We start from the raw sequence: 15217 nt of genomic DNA on the forward strand, positions 1-15217 counted from the left end.
CCATCTCACTGATATCGTGATATATAGGATTAGTGCAACGCGCCATTCCCAAATACAGCTCTCTTGACTGGCTACCTACTGAGCGGCTGCTCTGATGGTCGCCGCGCTCGGCACAGCCAGTAAACTTGGGCCATCCCATGCCAGCTCCACACAAGCTCGCACATCTTCACTCTGCCAGGCGAATCAGCGTACAGAGCGTAAGGCTTGTTCTCATATAAAAATAGCATGGCAACATTCCCAGGCGTGCGTGCACACGGCTTTCTCGGATCGAGCTCGGGTATGTGGGTGCCGACGCAAGAGACGGCTGCAGGACGCCAGGTCATGACACATCCGAGCCTTTTCATCCCATTGCTTGCAACTGACATCCTCATTAATGGCCCTTCTATATTTAGAATGCCGCGTATGGTCGGTGCCGTGGCATGGCTGGGACTGGCTAGGTCGCCACTGGGGTTTCTCTTCGACTCGGAACCCTCAACGCATCGACGGACTCCAAAGCAGTTGTGGCGCGTGAACTGGAGCACCTCTCGCGGCTTAAAATGGGAAGTACATTGAGATAATTCAAAGGGACTTCATCGGTGATTTTATGCGGTAATTGTCCACTTTATCTGACGTGAATGCATTTTAGCACTGACTGTACACTTCAGTCAAGGAACGACTCTAGCTTGTGGTATGTGGGGGTCTATCATCGAATAGAACCAAGACTTCGGGCGTTTCACAGCGCTGAATGATACGCGTCTCTACATTCGCCTTCAAGCTCTGGAATCCCTGACCTTAGCGCGATAACTCGGTGAGCGGTGTTATCCGGTGCTGAGTTAACACGAATGCCTCATATTATGCTTCGTGCCCGACAATTGACGGTACCGATGTCAAGTCCTCGGGCTCGGTCCCGCTCTCTCAGCGGTGTTATGTTCCCATCTATCTACCCAACTTCGCTATTCAACGGAGAGCTCAGCACATTGGATATGTTGCACTCGCCGGCCTGTATTTGGGATACAGTCAATCGATTTAACGGTACCGCACGACGCTTGTTCACAGGTTACAGCGCAAGTCTCTGTCATTGGTTGGCAAGGCTCATCGTGCTTTCCACCAGAGGTGCACCAAGAGGACGGGCCCAGCAGCACAAATATTACAGCAGCGTAGAATGAGAGGTATAAAAGGACAGCGCAACTCACCACTCTCTCTTCAGGACACTCGCAGTCTTCTCTCCAGCCTCAATTAAACGGTCATGGCTTTCAAGCAACTCATCGCTGCTCTTTCCGTTGTGCTCTCTCTTCAGGCAGCCCAAGGTATGCCTTCTCCAGCTGCACATATCCCCTTACCGTGCTGATCGCGATGCGTAGCTGCCGTGGTGAAGAGTAAGCGCGCAGCATGCTCCAACGGCGCCAGTGTCAGCGACGAGTCGTGCTGCGCGTGGTTCGACGTCCTCGACGACATTCAGCAGAACCTCTTCAACGGAGCTCAGTGCGGGGCCGAGGCTCACGAGTCTATCCGTCTGTAAGTGCTCCTGGTTTTTCGCGATTTTGCGAGATGGCTTATCTGCAATCTAGCGTCTTCCACGATGCCATTGCCATCTCTCCTGCCCTTGAGGCCCAGGGCCAGTTTGGGTATGTTTCTTTCTTTATTAGTGTGCATCAAACGATCGCTAAGTGTGCTTAATAGCGGTGGTGGTGCCGACGGCTCCATCATGATCTTTGATAGCGTCGAGACTGCGTTCCAGGCGAATGTCGGCCTTGATGAGATTGTCCAACTCCAGAAACCATTCGTCGCGAAGCACAACGTTACCCCCGGCGACTTTATTGCGTTTGCCGGTGCGGTCGCGATGAGCAACTGTCCGGGTGCTCCACAGATGAATTTCTTCACCGGCCGCGCTCCCGGTAGGCTCGACTTGTTTACTCGACAAAAACGGCTCTAACCCGTACTGCGCAGCTACCCAAGCTGCTCCTGATGGTCTTGTCCCTGAGCCTTTCGGTATGTTGACAGAACGGAACGATAATTTGTCTCTGGCTGACCGCTTTTGTAGACGATGTCACTAAGATTATCAACCGCGTCAACGATGCCGGCCAGTTCGATGAGCTCGAGCTTGTCTGGATGCTTTCGGCGTAAGTAGCTCGCACTTTTGCCGCCGCATGTGCCCTGACTATCTGACCTCAGCCACTCTGTTGCTGCTTCTAACGACATCGACCCGACTGTCCAAGGCCTGCCGTTTGACTCCACTCCCGGCATATTCGACTCCCAATTCTTCGTCGAATCCCAGCTTCGCGGCACTCTCTTCCCTGGCTCTGGCGGAAACCAAGGCGAGGTTGAGTCTGGAATCCCGGGAGAAATGCGCCTGCAGTCCGACTCCTTGATCGCGCGCGACTCGCGCACGGCCTGCGAGTGGCAGTCCTTCGTCAGTGCGTATAACCCCGAGCCCGATGTAACTACAGTAGAAAGGCTGAAAACGGGTCACAGACAACCAGTCGAAGCTGACGAGCGACTTCCAGTTCATCTTCCTCGCGCTCACCCAGCTCGGTCAGAACCCGGACGTGATGACTGACTGCTCGGCCGTCATTCCACTCTCTAAGCCGATCCCTGGCAACGGTCCGTTTTCGTTCTTCCCCGCTGGAACATCCATTGCCGACGTTGAGCAGGCCGTGCGTACCCGTGTCACTCGAACATGAGCGTGACGATTAGACTGACTGTCCCTAACAGTGCGCATCCACCCCCTTCCCGAGTCTCACGACTCTACCCGGCCCGGCGACCTCGGTCGCGCACATGTACGTGGTCCTTCACTTAACTTTTTTTTGAGAACATTTGCTCATGGGATCCTCCAGCCCGCCGCCTCCTGGTGCTTAGACAATTTCTACCACGGTCCTAACGGCTATACTATAACATTGTCCACGGATATCGTTGTCCTACCAGTTTGCTTGCTACCTGTATTATAGCCTTCCCCAAATGCAACAGTTATAGTATGCTCTGCTTTCTGTGCTACCAGAGTCAACAGCGACTTGGAATCTTGTAGAACAGGTGCTTAACTGTAGACTGAGAGCGTATCGTCCTCCGCAGTAGCAAGCTGGCATCCGCATGGCAAGCCGCAAGCGAATTTCGTGTACGCTTACTTATATGCCTAGTCCGCAGGATCTCAGGCCGACAGCACTCGAGCGAGACATAATGCGCTTTACAGTATCTGCAGTTCGTCGGGATAGATTATGTAACCGCAGGTTGTCATAAGTTAAATAACGTTCTGATGGTACAGTCATTATCCATATGGAAGTGAGCCGCCTTACTCATTGCTCGCTTATTGATCATGAGTGATAGACATTGACTCATGGGTCCAAATGACTAGAACTGCGACTATCTGAGAACCATCGCCGTCGTCTCGAGGCACGACGAGGCGATCCCGGGTCCCTTGCTCGCTCGTCGCCTACCTTCCGCTTCGGTACTAGTCGAATTCTGCCAGCTAATATCATTTGTGCATACAGCATTTCTTCACGCGTGATACGCTCGTTTCATGCTAAGTGCCACATATTCGCAATCTGCCTTACTAATCACCTTTAGATCTGGGCTGTGGGCACATACGGCTTGATGCCGCCGCAGTAAAGCAAGGGCCGTTGTGAGTTGCTGTGGCTCAGCAGGATGTACACATTCCTGAGTCATGTCAGCCCCTCGAAGGTTGCCGCTGTTGCATTGCTTGAGCTTATAAGGACGATGACATAGACAGTATCTGCCAGCACCAACAGCTTAGCTGCCTCTCCGAGTCTACCTCGAGCAACGAAAGCAGCATGTCTACCCAGAAGGCTCTATACCTCCCCGAGCTCAAGGGCAAGCTTATAATCAAGGAGAGAGACATCCCAGAGCCAGGGCCCGGCGAAGTTCTCATCGAGGTTCATGCGGCTGGGCTCAATCCCGCCGACTGGAAAATCTCGGAGCTTGGGATCCTGGTCACCGAATATCCCATCGTCCTAGGCCTTGACTCGGCGGGCATCGTCAAGAAAGTCGGCCCCGAGGTCACCAACGTTGCCGTCGGCGACAGGGTGTAAGTAGAAGGCCCAGCGCCATGGCAACTTGCTGACCGTCTTGCAGGCTCCACTCAGGCTTCCGCAATGTCCGTAGCGGTACATTCCAGCAGTACACGATTGCACCTGCCGAGATTATTGCCAAGGTGCGTTGCCCGAGTCCTTGGCAGTCAGCGCTCTACAAATATGTTTCAGATCCCACCAAACCTGACGTTGGATCAGGCCGCATCGATCCCTCTCGCAGCCGCAGCCGCAGCCGTCGGCTTGTACTACCGCACAGGAACAGATGTCATCAGTCTCACTGCGCCCTGGGAGAAGGGTGGCCGCGGCAAGTACGCAGGCGAACCTATTCTCGTTATCGGCGGCTCATCTGCCGTCGGCCAACAAGGTGCGCAGCAATCCATGTCCATCTCAGGAACCAGCGCAGACTGTGTGCGTAGTGGTTCAGTTTGCACGGATCTCCGGGTTCTCGCCCATCATTGCCACGGGATCGCTGCATAACGAGACATACCTCAAATCTCTCGGTGTGACGCACGTCATTGACCGCGATGCGTCGCTCTCTGCGCTACACACCGCCGTGAAAAAGATTACGGCCAAGCCAGTCAAGGTCGTATTCGACGCGGTCTCGTTTGCAGATACACAGAACGCCGCGTACGAGGTGCTCGCGCCGGGCGGAAAGCTCATAATTGTCCTGCCCAGTGCCGTCGACGAGGATAAGACCACGCCCGAAAAGCAGGCCGTGATGGTGTATAGCAGCTTCTGGGGTACAGAGCGACGCGAGCTTGGCAAGAACCTGTACGCCGAGCTGACAGGATGGCTCGAAGCTGGTGAGATTAAGGTCAGCCATCGTACCTAGTCGTCTCGTTGGGCCATACTCACCGGCGACTCTGCAGCCAAATAACATCGAGGTATTGCCTGGTGGGCTCGTGGGCATCCTTAGCGGCTTGGAGAGGCTGAAGAAAGGCATTAGCGCAGTGAAGCTCATTGCTCACCCACAGGAGAATGCTTGAGGAGCTCGGTATACTAAGCACTTAGGTAGTTGATGTATATTAGTGTGGTGCGCCTTGGCGTGCGGTTCTGAAGTTCCGCCGTTTCCGACGTCGTTAGAACTATGAGACCGGTGATGGTGATATGATATAGGGATCGGCTATGTATGAATACGATTGCATATGTTATGATGGGAGAAAGCGTCGGCGACACCCGGGGGATAGAGCCGCCGGATGTATTCTCCGACTGCGCCGAAGTGGAAGAAAGCGACATAATAGGAAGTCTGCCTCGGTGCGAGCACGAATTCGGCGGCATCGTATATAAAACATCAGATACTACACAAAAGGTGTCGTAGACGCATGGCCAAGACTTACGAGGGCGCGCACAGCGTTTTGAAGACTGCGCCTGGGAGAAGGAATGGATGAGCCAGTAGAGATGAGTTATGAGCCGTGACATGCGACAGTATATATCAAACACTCGCGGTATGCGCTATATCACAGTATCATATTGCGTAGCGCCTCTTGAGCCCATACAAAATGAACTATCATAAACGATGTCGATGAGGAAAGGCAGAAAAAAGGTACCAAAAAAATTGAAGCACAAGAGCGCCGGCTTTGTGGCGTTCAGAAAGCGCCCGTTGAAATTTGTTTTCGAAAATAATATATGTAGAGATAGGCCGGAATTACCTTTACGGATACCCCCCTCCTGCTACGCACCTACCACGTGCAACTTTGGTGATAGCTTTCTGACTAGCCGTAATGAAAGAAAACAGGTTTCCAGCCGCCCCCCAGGCAGAAGAATGGCGAAAGGATGCCTGTGGCAGTGAATAAGTTATATTTGTGATAATTATCGTAGCTGATGTCCTTCATTCCAAACGAATGCCGCAGGCTGACTCGTATAAGTGCTCAGAGAGGCGCAATAGTGATGCATTGTAGATGCTAGTCATGCTAAGATTACAGTATCGGGGTATAGTATCACAGTCGAGATAACATCAATCAAGAAAAAATTATCGCCATCTCATCCTGAAGCTGATAGTTCATCACATTCAACTGAGTCCCAGCAGGAGCGCCACAACGTCCCGCCAGCCACGTCGAACGACCACGCGCGCCCCGTCGCCATACACCTCGACAAGCCACTCGACGAAGCGCCCGTCGAGGCCGCTCAGCGGACCGAGGTCAAACGACATTAGGTCCCTCGGCGTGAGCACAATCGCGGGCGCGCTGCTGCCCACGCTATGCGCCATCTGGTGCGAGTGCGCCGTCCGCTCAGGCAGCAGCTCCGCAAGACGCGCGAGCAGGCCGTCCGTATTCGCCTGGAAGGTCTGCAGCAACGCGAGCGTCGTCGCAGCTTGCTGCGCACGCAGCGACAGACGATCAACGTCCTCAAGTGCGTCATCGTCTGAGCTGCCCCTCTGTGTTTTCGCAGACGTCGCCGTAGCGTTGCTCCCGCCTCCTGTGCCGCGCGCACTGGCCCATGTCCACACCGAGCTCCCGCTTGCCCGTCGCATTGCCTTTGGTGTCCGGTGCAGAAGGATCCCGTCCTCCTGTGCGATCGATGGCGGCGGCGTGGTCCGACCTTCGATGCCCATTCCGACGTTGCGCACGTACATCTTCGACTTGGTCGACCTTGCATCGGAACCATCGCCACCAGAAGCCCCGGACTGCGCATCATCGCCATTGGGCCGCATGCTGCCCCAGTTCTCCGCACGGCTCCCTTCCCGATCTCGCCACACCGAAGACGACCGCCACGTGCCCATCCAGAGTCCCGCACATATCACACAGACGTCTTCGTACACGCGCCAGACGTCTCCCCAGCCAGATGCGAAGCTTGCGAGCTTGCCTTGTGACTTGCTTGTGGGGTAGTATGACGAAGAGGAAGGGGTGAAAGCGGGTGTCGTTTCGGAGCCATCAGAGCTCGACTGCATCAGTCGATCGAGTTCCGTCCACTGAAAAAACTTTTATTAGCGCATATAATGGCGTGACGAAGCAGAGTCTCACCAGTTTGACGTCGCTCCACGTAAAGCGTATTGTTGATAGCCTGTACTTTTCGCCCCTGAACGGGGGCGGTCTCGACGAGGAAGGCCTGGGCGATGCCATCGTGGGCCTGCCGCCTCGGCTTGGGGTAATCGTCAAGTCGACCAGTAAATCGTAATACTCGGGCTTCTCCAAGAATATCGCGTCGGTGGTGCACGCAACCCAGCCGCGGCCGTCCATGCTTTCCTCCTTCAACCGGTCCAGGTCATGCAGTGTCACGACCCCGAGCACCTTTATGCCAGCACGGGCCTTGTCCTTGAGCTTCCCCTTCGCCGAGGATGAGAAGTTGAATGATGAGGGCTCGTCGAGGTTGAACGACGGGGTCGTCTGTGCCTCAAAGCACATGTCCGCCGCAACCTGGCAGAGGACGCACGCCGGTTCGACAGGCGGAGTGGTGTATATGAGTACACGTCGACGGCCGAGAATATGCTTGTACAGTGTGAGAGACGACGGGCCAAGCGCACGCAGAAGATGTGGCAGTTGCAGCGTTGGGTTCATCAGCATGTCCCGATCTTGGGACAATGATGCGTTGATTCGTGTTGACGGTTCGGAAGATGTCTGTGATGCAGAATCGAGTGGTGAGTAGTCCAGGCCGAATCCTGACATCTCTGCCTCCCATCCTCGCCAGTCTCCCGCTCCACCGAGGTCCGACCGTCGAACCTGCCTCTCCTCAAAAAATGCCCTTGCTGGCTCCCAGTCGCTGTCCTCCGGTCCCAGAGCAGAGCCTAGCGTAGTAATTCGGTCTTCCATGCGCTGATACATGGTATTCAGCATGCGCTTCAGATCAGGAACGTGCTTCCACGGCCGCGCGCGGGTGCTCCTCGCGAGCAGGATGCCTAGCGACGAGAGACGGAAACCTCGATGGCCATGCTCTGCAGTCGGTCTTCGCCGGAAGATGCAGACGCCTTGGTGCGACGATTTTGTGAAGTAACTGCGGGGGTCGCAAACCTGTGTTAGCCGCAACATCGTGGGAGCGGGCATAATTTGGAGAAGGCTTACACGACGTCCTCCTCGACTAGATGCAGCCCGCTGGGGAGACAGCTGAACTCTACGTTTGCCAAGTCGAAGTCTAACGAGATACGACGAGGTTAAGCAACGCTCGCCAATCTCTCGAGGGAGGACTGACCATCGCTTGCCTTCAGCGACCAGTCCAAGATATTGCCCTGAGTAGGATGGAAGGAGGCATGGAAAATTGCAACTGGAGAGACGACAGAAGTCAGCAAGCTGTGACGACAGGCGCATGCGGCACAGCGTCCAAGGGTCCTCCAGCCGCATACACCCCGTATGTGCGAGGGGGGAGCTCACCTACGTCTTGTGGCGGACGCTGCCTCGCCTCCGAGGTGCTCATCGGGTACACAAGGATGGAAGAGGAAGAGAAAGCTGTACAAGACCTGTACAGGCCAGCGTGCCTTGGGGTAAGCAGAAGTAGCAAGCGATAGAAGCCTAGCAAGCCATAACAGAGTTCAAGCGCCTTCTAGTCCTGTGCCTTTATCAGGGTAACAGGGTAAATAGAGCCTGTTATCTTCATATTCCCACAGTAATAATGATAAGCAAGTACGCCTCTGCGGTGTACCATCATCCTCGAGGCCAGTTCCGAAGCCAGCGAGAATGGCATCCTCGTCATCGCAGCCACAGCAAGTCAATGTAACGGATCTAGACCTGTCACAGCTTGCCGAGGTCCGGAGGCAACTGGAGGAGGTAAGTAACTCGCTGGAGACGTGTATTCGCTCATCCCAAATAACGTCCTCTACGCTATGAAAACAGGAACTGAGTCACCTCACGAATTCCTTCACACAACTAAAACAAGCACAAGCGAAGTTCAAGGCCTGCATCGATAATGTCGCAGAGGTGAAGCAGGAGAACAAGGGTGCGTGATGTAGCATTCAGTTCTTATGCCAGATACGCTGACCGTTTTGCGGTAGACAAGACAATCCTTGTGCCGTTGACAAACTCGTTGTATGTCCCTGGCAAGCTTTCCGACCTGGAAAACGTCATAGTAGATGTGGGAACTGGGTACTACGTGAAGAAGGTATGCGGATATCTGCGGCTTCCTGTGCTGATACATAACTGACCACTCTTGTGTATTTTGATACCAGTCACGCGCACAAGCGACAAAGCATTATTCGGCGAAAGTGGAGTACATCCGGACGAATCTGGAGACTCTACAGGACACGATACAAAAGAAGCAGGAGAATTTGAACTACCTTGTACAGATCATGCAGGCGAAGCTACAGGCTCAGGCAACGGTAAAGGAATCCAAGTGATGCTACCGCACCTCGCTGTAACCTGTTAGATTTGACCATTGAGAGCCTTGCGCGACATGCTCTGTCAGTCGCCGAGGTGAGCCTTCATCCTCTTTCGGTGCACTTTGCACCTTACTCTGCGTTTGGGTCCTACTAGGAATCTTGATCTGGGATTAGATCTTCCTTGGTAGCATGCACTGCCTCGCATCAGCTCAGCTGCCGATTCCTCAACGACGCTGTGTGCATTTGAGCTAGATACAGTGGTATGGAGACGACATAGCTACTCACAGATATCAAATATCGGCTTGCCACATCGTCACGAACGAGTCCTGTTCAGCGCATTGCAGCTCCAGCACACCCCTTGCTACCCAGCATTGATCCAGCCTTATGTTTCTGGCTTTGAATCCGGTGTACGACGAAGGTAAAGAGGCTGACCCGTCCAGAAAGCTTGGTTTATGTAGTAATATTTCAGTTACTTACTTCGTTTAGATCGACTCTTACTGATCTGACTCCACTTATTGACCCGTGTTGGTATACTATCGTTACTCCGCTTGCTTATACGCATGTCCGAAGATCCGCTCCCGCAGCTTTCCCACCTTTGCCCACATCCCCAGATCGAGCCCAGTGCTATAACCTGCACAGCCAAAGCCGACAAACGAGTGCACAACAGCGCCTCTGTACCGACATCGTCGCGCAGGTACACAGGTCCGAGCGTTAGGTGAGGTGTACAGCCCGGAGTGAACTCTGCTGCACCTCCTCTCTCCAACAAGCCACCACACACAAAACATGGCAGATAAGAAGGTGCGGAACGCAGCCTTCACCATCCCTCTAACATCCACCGAAGTCGTATAGGGTTCGACGATGCTCTCTGCAAACAAGCTTGCGATGTCCAAGGCACTAGGTGCGGCGTTCCTCAATCACCAGGTCGAACAGCTCGAGAAGACTGTCTCTGCGAAGGAGCACGGAGGCTGGAGAGACCGTAAATACAATGGGCCGCAGGCTTCGGGCAACAGGAGACCTGCGCAGGGCGCCGGAGGCGGACCGAAGGCTGCAAAGAAAGGAGGCGAGATGAATGGTGCGGACGAGCGGCGCAAGAGGGAGGGGACCGCTGAGGAGAAAGACGCAGACATCGTAGTCGTCGATGCGAGTGTCTTGGTCCACGGAATATCTCAAGTGAAGAAGTGGTGCAGAGAAGGAAGACCCGAGATCGTGATTGTCCCCCTCGAAGGTGCGTACGCCTCCGTACATCCGGAACAGTTCACACAACTTGCAGACAGCTCTCAACACTCTTGATCTCCTCAAGAAAGGTACTAGTTTACTTGCTCAGCGTGCTCGGGCAGCTTCCCGCATCCTTGAGGCCCAGGTTGGCACGAACCCCCGCATCCGGGTCCAGCGCGATGACGCCTTCGTCCCCTGGGACAGCATCCCCTTCCACGATGGCGTACCCCCTGCGCCGTCCCCGGAGTGGGTCCGCCGCACAATCTGCTGCGCGCGCTGGGAGGTCGAGCATGCCACGGCCGAGATCGGCAAACCGGACACCCAGCCGAAGGTCATCCTCGCTGTGCTCTCCGGCGCGCCCGAGCCCTTGTCTGATGGCGCGCCGGCAAGCGGCGCAACCTCTACTTCGCCCGTCCCGCTCCCTGCGCCGCAGCCGAACAAGCACGAGCCGCGTGCAACGGGCACGATGATTCTTCAGTGGGCCGCCCGCGCCGGCCTTGATGTCTTCGAGGTCGCTCCGACACAGCTTCAGAACGGCAAGGACGGCCATCCTGCCGGCCCACGTCGCTCTGGTGAGCAAGGCCGTCGCTCACCTGATGATAATCGCAACCCGCGCGGGCGCCGCAACTCGAACCAGCAGCGGTACGACGGTCGTGGTGCGGGCAATGGCGGTGGCGGCCTCGTCGAGCGTCCGCCCGCAGTCATGGCGATGATGGAAGCCATCTCTCAGCCCAGCCGAGTCGTCCGCGTCCTCGCACGCGGCGAAAAGCTGGACCCAAACTAGCCAGAATAGAGCCAGTTGATAAGCTGACCAAGTTACCGAGTGAGCTCATCCTCGTTAATTCTCGCATGCACACGCTGATCCACGGGGCAGCCTGATGGTGCAGTACGCAACTGTTTGGCCCGGCCGCAACCGATGTTGATCGCCAATCGCTCCTCGCTGTGGATGCTCATAGGCGCATTCTGCTGCGGTTTTGCGCACACTCGCACCCTAGACTCTCCAACAATCCTGTTCGATGCGGACCTGTTTTCTCAGTCGACACGCGCGAAGATACGATACCCTGATACGACTTTTTTCCCAGTGGTCATACGGCGCAAGTACGAAAACACGAAACGGAAAAGTTTGCAAGTAAGCAAGGCAGACGGTGATCTGTCCCGGAGCCTCCCGATGAAGCTCTGGCTCTGTTCGTTCTTCTGGTATGTCCCGGTTGGATCTATGTCTATGTCTTGAGTGCTCGCTTTATTGGTGGACCATTTTCTTCTCTCTTTCCCTCGGTGCGGTCTGCTCCGATATCCCCGCGTTCCGTCACATGTATGGTTGCCTATGATGTCTTAGCATATGTCTAGTAATGTACATATGCCCCTGATCTGTTCTCTTCTTGTCCGTATGATTTTTAACAGACGAAATCTACTTTTATCTCCCTCTTTTATCCGACGTTTCCGCTCATTGGACCCTAGTGAAACATGCGAAACAGGTGCGGAGCGACGATAGCAATGGGTAATACGTGCAAAGCAACTACAGTAGATGATGGTATAGATAACGCTATAAGCACAAAATGAGGAAACGTTCCCAGTCCGAACAATTACTTCGACTTCAGCACGCCCTGCGCAAGTGCACGTAGCATGGCGATGGTGACCTGAGGCTTCGCTGGGGGTTCGCTGAGCGCAGCAATGGATACTGCTGTGCTGAGCGGGGGCGGTGTAATGAATCCGTCAACCCCAGAAGCGTCACTGCCAGCTTGCTCGGTGGGCTCTGGCGAGAAAGACAGCTTGAGCCGTTTGTTAGCGGAGCCAGCACTGCAATGAAAAAAATTAGTCCTGATGCTCGTCGTAAGGCATGTCACGCACACCAACCTTCCAGTGAGGCTCTCATCTGAGGCTGGTCTCTTTTGTGCCATAGTTGCGACAGCGAGCTGCCTGAGTCGATCCGAGGTCGTCTGCAGCACGTTCTCGAATCGCTGACGGGACTCCTCGAGCTCGCTTCGCGGGATAGCATACACAGCGGCAAGCTCTTCTCCCAGCACTTCCTCTGCGTGAGCGACTGACAGCCTAATGCATACGTCGAGATACGGGCCAGACGCGTATGCCGCGGTGAGGTAAGGTGAGTCGTCGAGATCGATGGGGATCTCAAGCTTGACGTCGGCCGGCCCATCGAGCAGCGATAGCAACTCGTGTAGGAAGACATTCAGTGTATCTTCGAGGGAGCGCGTCACCACGCCATACCGTGTCCAATCGAGCCTGTCGTTCACCCAGCAGCTGTCCAGCCAGTCGGCGGCAATGGTTTGAAGAGGCTCGGTAAACAAGTCCGTCAGGGCTAGTCAGAGTAGTCGGAATAAGTACAGAGGATATCAAGAGGCCCAAGGCTCGAACGTACCTTCCCAGTACACGACTGCCGTCAGCTTGTCCTCGACGTCCAAGTCCAAGCAGCAGAGTAGGTCTTCGAACTTTTTGTCCAAGCCCATTGCGCTCGACGAGATAATTAGGCTCTGGACATCACGAACAGCGCCAGACTTGCGAAGTTCCTGGACCTAACGATTAAGGTCAGATGGAGTACAAGAGAGAATACGATATCCACGTACCATGTCACCAAAGTCCGACGCAGCTTCGAGGCCGTCAATCTCCGCCCAAGTGATGATTGCGAGAGAGGGCTTGAAGCGTGGCTGTGATTCTTTCTTATACACTTCTATGATATCGCGAAGACGGGCACAATCGTCTAGAATGCGATATTTCCTGGGATACATGGCGTCAGTATTTTGCCTCCGCAAGTCCAATAACACCATCACCAACCTCTCGAGTACATCGTCTACCCCATCCATCGGCGTGCGCTCGAACACGATAAGCCCAGGCGCACCGGGTGATGGCGGGTTGTCGTACTTAGGCAGAACTGGGATCGAAAAGATACTCTCCGCCTGCCACTCGCCCGACTCGGGCACGTCAAACTTGATCTCCAGCCATATCGCCGTGCCATCGTTGACCATGTTTGTCGAGAGCCATATACGCCACTCGGGCGGATACTCCTCGTCTGCAGTGGCCGTGCGCACACGGTGGCGTACGCTCTCAAGGAACGTGCCTCGCGCCCAGCGCTCTTGGTGTTCTTCATGGTTCTATTGGAGAGTACATAGATAAGAATAGCGTTGAAGTGTTGAGGACGAGCGATATGCACCTCTTTCAAGCGTCGTGCGAGCTCTTCGTCTGATAGAGGCAGACGATATTCAGCGGAGATGCGCCGCCTCGACCGCTTCACCGAGGCAGATTCCAGCGAGGACGTCATCGACGCCCTACGCTTCTTCGCCTCCGACGATCGTTCTTTGTCCCGAATCGCACCAAAATCGCTCGATAGACGGCGTCGTTGAACCTTCTCCTGGTAAGCATCGCTGCGAGACAGAGCCTCAGCGTATGCGGCGCGGTCAGTCGTCCTCTGAATCCAACGATTGAAGTACTTCTTGACGATCAAGCTCTTGCGCGAAAAATTGAGGGCCATAGAACTGAGATTAGGCTCAGTCTCCTTTTCCTTACCCTTCGCCTTTGACAGTTTGACGGGCGAATTAGACGGCTTGGCAGATGAGGTAACCTCGTCCATGCCATCGAGGAGCAGCTTGGACGACGAAGCCACAGCAACGGGCGCTGTGGACGAAGGTATCGGAGTCCCAAACGGGGCAGGTGGAGACTTCGCCTTGGGCGAAGGCAGAGCCAGCGGACTGAGAATGTCATAAACAGTTGGTGACGAGTCGGGCATTTGTAGGCCGAACAGGTTGAGCGACTGCTTGCGGAGGAGTAACGAGGAGTTCTCCCGGGTCGGCCCTGGCAATGATGAAGAATCGAACCACCGCGCGGTTGGCGTAGGAGGTAGTGTCAGCGGCACGGGCTTGCTCATCTGTGGCATTTTATTTGGAGAAAGCGGCACTGGCGTAGTCGGCGCCGGAGGCAAGCCTGCAGGCGAGGGCTCCTCGTACAGCTGTGCTTTTCCAGGGAAATCCCATAACGTCTGTCTGCGGTCGATAATGCGAGCAGAGCCTGCCTGCTGCTGGTCTTCGACAGGTTCCTGGAGGGGAGGCGTGGATGATAGCGTAGGCGCCTGGGGAGCTATCTGCAGCGTCGTTGCTTCAACCTCCGAAGACGTCGATGGAGCGGGGAGCTGAAAAATACTTGCAGACGCTGGAGGTTGCGGTAGTGTCTCCGGAGGTGCTGGCTTAGGTACAGAGAAACTCGGGGTAAAAGAGGCGGCATTAGGATTGAGAGGCGAAGGCACCACTGGCTTGTATGACGGGAACCCGCCAAAAAAGGGCTTGGCCGGGGCTGCTGGAGCGAGATTCGGCTGATTGGAGACTGCCTCATGAAATACAGGTGGCTGCGACAGGGAAGGGGTTTTGGCAGGTGTAGGGAATGGAGGGGTCGAAAAGATACTAGTAGTGAATTGAGTCTGGGTCTGAATCACTGGTGTTGATGTTGATGCTGGTGCTGGTTGCGTAGGTTGCGATGGGACGATGGAAGGCGGTCGGCTCGGTGATCCAAATACTGGACCCCCAAAGACAGACTTCGGGGCGCTGCTCCCAAAGGTAGGGGCTCCAAACACCGAAGTTGGACCATTAGAAGTGGTGATGGTTGAAGTGTGATTACCGAAGACAGAATGCGGCACGGGCTGTGAAGAAGTGACAGCTCCAAACGCCGACTTGACACCCCCGTTTTGTGTATGAGCGAGTGCAGAGGGGGACGAGGTGAAGCTGGATGACGGCCATTCAGT

General features: G+C 54.9%; 6 protein-coding genes across 6 annotated transcripts; 4 read left to right on the forward strand and 2 right to left on the reverse strand.

Moving 5' to 3' along the window:
- The first annotated feature begins 623 nt into the window (after positions 1–623).
- On the forward strand, positions 624–3115 carry PHACADRAFT_213241 (uncharacterized protein). Its single transcript, XM_007400487.1, has 10 exons — positions 624–1286; positions 1341–1494; positions 1548–1604; positions 1660–1874; positions 1927–1968; positions 2021–2099; positions 2152–2393; positions 2452–2633; positions 2692–2756; positions 2814–3115. Exons 1-10 carry the CDS (start codon positions 1226–1228, stop codon positions 2833–2835), a joined length of 1119 nt encoding a protein of 372 aa, XP_007400549.1. The 5' UTR covers positions 624–1225; the 3' UTR covers positions 2836–3115.
- A 283-nt stretch (positions 3116–3398) lies between these two features.
- PHACADRAFT_263510 (uncharacterized protein) lies at positions 3399–5166 on the forward strand. Its single transcript, XM_007400488.1, has 6 exons — positions 3399–3592; positions 3642–4015; positions 4063–4141; positions 4191–4383; positions 4436–4833; positions 4889–5166. The coding sequence occupies exons 2-6, from the start codon at positions 3762–3764 to the stop codon at positions 5003–5005; spliced, it is 1041 nt and encodes a 346-aa protein (XP_007400550.1). The 5' UTR covers positions 3399–3592; positions 3642–3761; the 3' UTR covers positions 5006–5166.
- A 719-nt stretch (positions 5167–5885) lies between these two features.
- On the reverse strand, positions 5886–8480 carry PHACADRAFT_213243 (uncharacterized protein). The gene is made up of 5 exons (XM_007400489.1): positions 8321–8480; positions 8142–8213; positions 8015–8084; positions 6980–7946; positions 5886–6927 (listed from the first exon to the last, which is right to left on the reverse strand). Exons 1-5 carry the CDS (start codon positions 8361–8363, stop codon positions 6028–6030), a joined length of 2052 nt encoding a protein of 683 aa, XP_007400551.1. The 5' UTR covers positions 8364–8480; the 3' UTR covers positions 5886–6027.
- A 103-nt stretch (positions 8481–8583) lies between these two features.
- On the forward strand, positions 8584–9612 carry PHACADRAFT_263515 (uncharacterized protein). Its single transcript, XM_007400490.1, has 5 exons — positions 8584–8713; positions 8780–8882; positions 8938–9044; positions 9112–9355; positions 9416–9612. The coding sequence occupies exons 1-4, from the start codon at positions 8624–8626 to the stop codon at positions 9277–9279; spliced, it is 468 nt and encodes a 155-aa protein (XP_007400552.1). The 5' UTR covers positions 8584–8623; the 3' UTR covers positions 9280–9355; positions 9416–9612.
- A 298-nt stretch (positions 9613–9910) lies between these two features.
- Positions 9911–11898, forward strand: PHACADRAFT_263518 (uncharacterized protein). Its single transcript, XM_007400491.1, has 4 exons — positions 9911–10059; positions 10111–10486; positions 10536–11299; positions 11351–11898. The coding sequence occupies exons 1-3, from the start codon at positions 10045–10047 to the stop codon at positions 11258–11260; spliced, it is 1116 nt and encodes a 371-aa protein (XP_007400553.1). The 5' UTR covers positions 9911–10044; the 3' UTR covers positions 11261–11299; positions 11351–11898.
- Positions 11899–11935: 37 nt separating this feature from the next.
- Positions 11936–14662, reverse strand: PHACADRAFT_263521 (uncharacterized protein). The gene is made up of 6 exons (XM_007400492.1): positions 13640–14662; positions 13264–13580; positions 13056–13206; positions 12851–13004; positions 12331–12790; positions 11936–12273 (listed from the first exon to the last, which is right to left on the reverse strand). Exons 1-6 carry the CDS (start codon positions 14357–14359, stop codon positions 12060–12062), a joined length of 2016 nt encoding a protein of 671 aa, XP_007400554.1. The 5' UTR covers positions 14360–14662; the 3' UTR covers positions 11936–12059.
- Positions 14663–15217: the final 555 nt, after the last annotated feature.

Source organism: Phanerochaete carnosa, assembly GCF_000300595.1.
Source record: "Phanerochaete carnosa HHB-10118-sp unplaced genomic scaffold PHACAscaffold_10, whole genome shotgun sequence".
Lineage (NCBI taxonomy): Eukaryota > Fungi > Basidiomycota > Agaricomycetes > Polyporales > Phanerochaetaceae > Phanerochaete > Phanerochaete carnosa.